General features: G+C 52.5%; 1 protein-coding gene across 1 annotated transcript; it reads right to left on the bottom strand.

Annotated features, from left to right (window-relative positions):
* Positions 1-360: 360 nt before the first annotated feature.
* LOC136322812 (olfactory receptor 13J1-like) lies at positions 361-5,409 on the bottom strand. Its single transcript, XM_066254702.1, has 2 exons — positions 5,213-5,409; positions 361-1,326 (listed from the first exon to the last, which is right to left on the bottom strand). The coding sequence occupies exon 2, from the start codon at positions 1,297-1,299 to the stop codon at positions 361-363; it is 939 nt and encodes a 312-aa protein (XP_066110799.1). The 5' UTR covers positions 1,300-1,326; positions 5,213-5,409.
* Between the last annotated feature and the right edge of the window lie 490 nt (positions 5,410-5,899).

The raw sequence follows: 5,899 nt of genomic DNA, 5'->3' as shown, positions 1-5,899 counted from the left end.
TTGCACTTAGTCCTGAGAGTGGTGGGGACCATTCAGGGGTTTCAATCAGGAGAGTGACACGCTCACTTGTGCTTTTTAAAAAGATCTCTCCGGATGCTCCTGGGAGGACAGCTTGGAGGGGGGAGTAAGACTGGAATGGGGGGGGCAGCCAGGTGTGAACATGCAGAGTGAGCTGCTGGGAGTGGCCAAGGGCAGTGCCTGGGGAAGGAGCGGAGGGGAGACTGCAAGTTACTCCCTGCAGGTCAGTGGGACTTGGTGCTGCTTTCCTGGGATGAAAATTTCAGAAACACAGCACTGCACTCTATGCCATCTTTGCTTTAGGCATATGAGGCCTTGCTCTCTAGCCTGCAGAGCCCTCCCTCACTTGGAGGTCCATCTCCTGCCCCACACCTTCATGGCAGCCTCCTTTACCTCCTTGTTCCTCAGGCTGTAGATGACAGGGTTCAGCATGGGGGTGACCACGGCGTAGAGGACTGTGAAGACCTCGTCAGAGATGCGAGCTTCCTTGCTCTTGGGTTTCATATACATGAAGATGACAGTGCCATAGAAAAGCAGCACCACAGCCAGGTGAGCCGAGCAGGTGGAGAAGGCTTTGCGGCGCCCGGCCGCTGATGGCACCCTCAGGATGGTGGCCAGGATGAGCGTGTAGGACAGGCAGATGAATGCCAGGGGAACAGGCAGCAGCAGTATGGCACCCACCAGCAGGAGGGCCTCACTTAGTGATGTGTCACTGCACGCCAGCTTCAGGACAGCCAGGATCTCGCAGGTAAAGTGACTGACCACGTGCTGGCCACAGAAGGGCAGCCTCATGGCGAGGACTGTCTCAGTCACTGACTTGAAGAGACAGAGGGCCCAGGCGGCCCCTGCCAGCAACAAACAGAGCCGGTGGCTCATGAGCACCGGGTACCGGAGTGGCTGGCAAATGGCCAGGTAGCGATCATAGGCCATGATGGCAAGCAGCAGACACTCTGTGGAACCTGTGGACAGGCTCAGACACATCTGGATTGCGCAGCCAATAAAGGAGATGGTTTTCCAGGCCGACAGGAGGTGGACCAGCATCAGGGGTACAAAGGTGGACGTGTAGCAGATGTCCAGGATGGAGAGGTTGCCTAGGAAAAAGTACATGGGTGTGTGCAGGCGGACGTCCAGCACGCTCACTGCTACGATGGCCGTGTTCCCCAGCAGAGTCACCAGGTACATGGCCAAGCACAGAGGGAAGAGCAGGCGCTCCAGGGCTGGGTAGCCAGAAAATCCTTTCAGAAAGAACTCAGAGACCTCTGTTGTATTGGCCGTCTCCATGCTGCAGGATTCTGGAGAGACACACCGCTGCAATGGAAGGAAAGAGAGTGTAGGATCGGGGGCAGCCCACAGAGCCTCTCTGGGGATGAGGCTTATTGTTAGGGTCTTTTTCACACTCTCTCTGACTTTGGGCAATTTATCAATGTGAAAAATGACTTAAATCAGCATTTTCTTCAGAATGTTAATGGAAATGTTAGTAGGCAAACTGAAAAAGTGAATTGTGACAATACTGGATTAGCCAAAAGTAAATAAAGCTCTTTACTGCGGGGCTTCTCAGAGCCTTTGATATACCAGTGTGATTTGTGACTTTCCAAAAGCAGCGTAGAACATGTAATTCCCAGACTCATTTGACCATGGATCTTCCTTTCAGAGCACCCATTAGCTAACTGTAGATAAATAATCAATGGGCTGGATCAAAGGGCTTCACATGCGCCAGAATCACCTGGAAAGTTTATTAAAACACATTGCTGGGCTTCTTCCCCAGAGTTTCTGACTCAGTAGTCCTGGGTGATGCTGCTGCCGGAAAAGGTACCAACACTAGGTTCAATGGGCTTGCTGGTCGCTGAGTGACCTCCTGATTTAAAGAAGCCTCTGAGCCATTCATTGCTTTCCACTGTTCCCTCTATGGCAGCGGTTCTCAACCTGTGGGTCGCGACCCTGGCGGGGGTCGAACGACCAAAACACAGGGGTTGCCTAGGCCCACAGGTTGAGAACCGCTGCTCTATGGGAATGCCCTCCTCCTTTATCCCTCAGCCTGAAGAAACCTGGCCGGCCTCTTCAGTTCAGCTGTGGTCTCCATGCATGAAGTACACCTCGTGCCTTGCATCGGAGGGCTGCTGGCCTCTGAGCCTGTAAGTGGGCTCACCTACCTGTCCCCCCTCAGGGCCTGCTTCTTCAGCTAGTGTGTGTGAATTGACCTTCAGAATCTTTCATCATGGCCTTTTGGGTTAAAATCTGATGGACCTCTTAGCTCAGCCCTAAACCTATTTCTCTGAGCCTGTGGCCAAGCGGCTTCGACTTCTATCAGCATGGATAGCACCCTGAGAGGTCAACTCATTGGATCTCTCATTGTGCAGCTGGGGAAACTGAGTGGATCAACTCGTTGGATCTCTCACTGTGCAGCTGGGGAAACTGAGTGGGTCAACTCGTTGGATCTCTCATTGTGCAGCTGGGGAAACTGAGTGGGTCAACTCGTTGGATCTCTCATTGTGCAGCTGGGGAAACTGAGTGGATCAACTCGTTGGATCTCTCAATGTGCAGCTGGGGAAACTGAGTGGGTCAACTCGTTGGATCTCTCACTGTGCAGCTGGGGAAACTGAGTGGGTCAACTCGTTGGATCTCTCACTGTGCAGCTGGGGAAACTGAGTGGGTCAACTCGTTGGATCTCTCACTGTGCAGCTGGGGAAACTGAAACCGCAAGTGGGTCCCTGGCAAGGTGAATCTCAAATTCAGTCTTCCCAACACTGTGCCATCTACACTGTGCTACCCCATGTTTGCTTCTGTCAAGCACCAAATGGTGGTTCTTTTATTGCACTAGAACTAGATGGATGTCTTTCTCTGATGTTCTCCCTGCAATCTTCTCACTAGCTAGGAAGCATGATTCAATCTTTGCTTACTGTTTCAGGTATTTGGCATGGTGTCAAGAAACCCAGGGAACACCCTGCCCAAGCCCGAGTCTCAGTTGAGCACCAATTCCTGTCAATAATTCTACTTGCTTTTTTTTTGTTTGTTTGTTTGTTTTTAGTCCTCCCATGTTTATTCTTTCTAGAATCAAGGAGTGGTTGAGCCTGACCAGGCGGTGGCACAGTGGATAGAGCATCGGACTGGGATGTGGAGGACCCAGGTTCGAGACCCCGAGGTTGCCAGCTTAAGCGCAGGCTCATCTGGTTTGAGCAAGGCTCACCAACTTAAGCCCAAGGTTGCTGGCTCGAGCAAAGGGTCACTTGGTCTGCTGTAGCCCCCCCCCACCCCCGGTCAAGGCACATATGAGAAATCAATCAATGAACAACTAAGGAGCCACAACGAATTGATGTTTCTCATCTCTCTCCCTTCCTGTCTGTCTGTCCCTATCTGTCCCTCTCTCTGACTCTCTCCGTCTCTGCACAAAAAAAGAAGTGGTTGAATTCCTGCCACATGCAGACATTGTGCTAGGCATTAGGGGAACAACTGAGGACACATGTGCTCCCAGCTCACTGAATCCAAACCATTCCCGGATAGAAATCCTCCCCAGTTCCCACGCCTCGCCTCATCCTATTCCTGTTTGCACGCCCCTAGTGACTGGAAGCCCATCACTCCCATAGATGGCCTTTTGTGCAGAGTCCAGAGCTCTGGCCCTGCTTCAGGAATAAAGAGCCACTTCTGTGGTAAGGAGAGTTCTGACCTAGCTCCGGCACTTCAGAGAGAAGGTCTGGCCTCAGCTTGATTGTGTATAGAGACATTGTGGGATCAGGGGAGTATGAGCTTTAAGCCCCTCCGAGGCTCACTGGGAAACTCCGAGGCTGGTTCCTGGAAGGGTACCCCCACGTAGCAGAGTGTTAATAGCAGCAGGCACTGTGCTGGGGCTGAGTGACATACTGAGGTGGGATTGTGCTTTCCTGGAGCCCCTGTAATGTGGTCAGGCCATGGCTTCCTCTTTATATGGTCCACATACTATAATTTATCCCCTAAAGTTACTAGCAAACATCTGTAGCAGTTGGCTACCTGATGGAAACACATATACTCATATAGGGTTATCATATATGCACCCACCTACATGTTTATGCACAAACACCTGTTTGACGTCCAAGTACACATATATGTTCCTGCTGAGTATACAGGCACAGAAAGGCTCACGTGTGTATGTGAACAGTCCTTCACATGAGTGTATGTGCATAAGTAGCAGGCCCTCGCTCTTGCTCTTGTTCTCTTACACACACTGCACATACACACATGTACATACACTCACACACACGTACACACATATCCAGAACCAGTCATGCAGACTGCAGACCCTTGGACCTGTGGCCAGGGTATCAGAGGACCCATATGACTACTCCCTGGGTAAAGGTTCATGGAGACCAGGCAGAGGCCGTGGAAGTGTCACTAGAGAGAGCAGGCCTGAGGGTGGGGAGAAAACTCTGCCCGGGTGAACCAGGAGGACAAAGGAAACAGAACAGGGACAACAAGATCACCAAACCAGCTGAGTGTCTTGTCTGCTTCCCAGTGTGAGTGCTGAGGATGGAGCCTTCTGGCCCTACCCCCCTCCTTCAGCTGGGGTGCGCCTTCGGGAAGAAGGCCCAGAGAGGGTGTGGGTCTGGGGCTCTGGTTCCCAAAGCGGGCAGGAGGCTTTGTCTGCGGAGCCCACAGTGTCCGTTCTGCCTTCACTTCTCTCCTGGCCACCTAAACACCAGTTCAAATGCCACCTCCCCAGGGAGCCTGTCTTGACCTTCTCCCGGGCCACTGGGAGCCCTCTCTCCTCTGTGCCCCTCGGCCCTGCGTTTGCACCTCTCGGATAGTGCTCACCTTTCTTCCTTACGTCCTGCCAGTTGCCTATCCCTGCCAGCCCTCAGGGATGCCAATGCCCTCTTCTCCTCACCGAGGTTCTGAAGGCCAAGTTGAAGCTCCCGGCCTGGCCACGACCGACCTCTTCCTGCCTTACTGTGAGTTCCTGGGGCTAAGACAAATGGAGAGTGAGCAGGGTGTCAAATATGAGCTATTCCTGGCCCAGATGACACCACAGAGCTGGGAGGGGTTTTATAGATCAGCAAGGCCACCCCTTGTTATCCAGGGAAACTGAGGCCCAGAGAGGGGAAGGGGCTTGCCCAGCATCACACAGTGAGTTAGAGGGGGAAGTCAAGGCTCCACTGACTCCCTAAGCTCCTGACTCCCAGCCAAAGACCCTTCCTCTGCCCCCCCAGCCCCATTTTTCACTTACCTTCCAGCTCTTCCAGGTGTATATCCCTGGCACCCTGAGAGATGCTCTAGAGGATGTGAGACCAGGGGCCTTCTGTGGCTGGAGTCAGAGAAACCCAGGTCAGAAAACAGGTTCCAACCCAGGTGGAAGGACATGGGATTTCACACTGACCAGCTTTCCAAACTGAGAAAACATGCCTAGACTTCCGTAGAATTCAGCGAAGTGTTTGCAACCTGATAGAATTAAGTGAAACTTTCAGAATTTGGTGAAATTAGACAAAGTGCTTAGACTTCAGTGGGGCTCTCTGAAGTGTGCCGGGTTTGGTAGAATTAGGAAATTCTGTTAGGCCCCAGGGTGAATGGGGTCTCCACTAGTTCATTGTGGGCAGCTAGCGACTCCCTGACCTGACAGCTCACCACTCCATCCTGATGAGGGCCTCCTGGGGAGCAGGCAAAATAGAAGAGGCACCTTTCAAAGCTCCCTGTGCGCCAAGGGACAGTGCACTCCCCAAGGCAATTTAGAGGGAGAGGGGAAATGTGCCCAACTAGAAACTTTGGGGTGCTTCAGGGATGATGTCCCAAAGACCCAATTACACGGAGTCTATTTAGAAATCTTAATTGGTGTGAAAAAATTGGAGACAGTGGCTCAGGGCCAGGGATCCACCCTCACAGGTCAGTCCCCAGACAGTGGTGGCCCAGGAATGTTTAC

The sequence above is a fragment of the Saccopteryx bilineata genome, chromosome 2, assembly GCF_036850765.1.
Source record: "Saccopteryx bilineata isolate mSacBil1 chromosome 2, mSacBil1_pri_phased_curated, whole genome shotgun sequence".
Lineage (NCBI taxonomy): Eukaryota > Metazoa > Chordata > Mammalia > Chiroptera > Emballonuridae > Saccopteryx > Saccopteryx bilineata.
Note: the sequence above shows the minus strand (reverse complement) of the source record. Positions and strands in the feature narration are given on the sequence as shown.

What these genes read in the sequence shown, in the direction of transcription:
- LOC136322812 (XM_066254702.1), bottom strand. Translation starts at nt 1,299, where the DNA reads ATGGAGACGGCCAATACAACAGAGGTCTCTGAGTTCTTTCTGAAAGGA.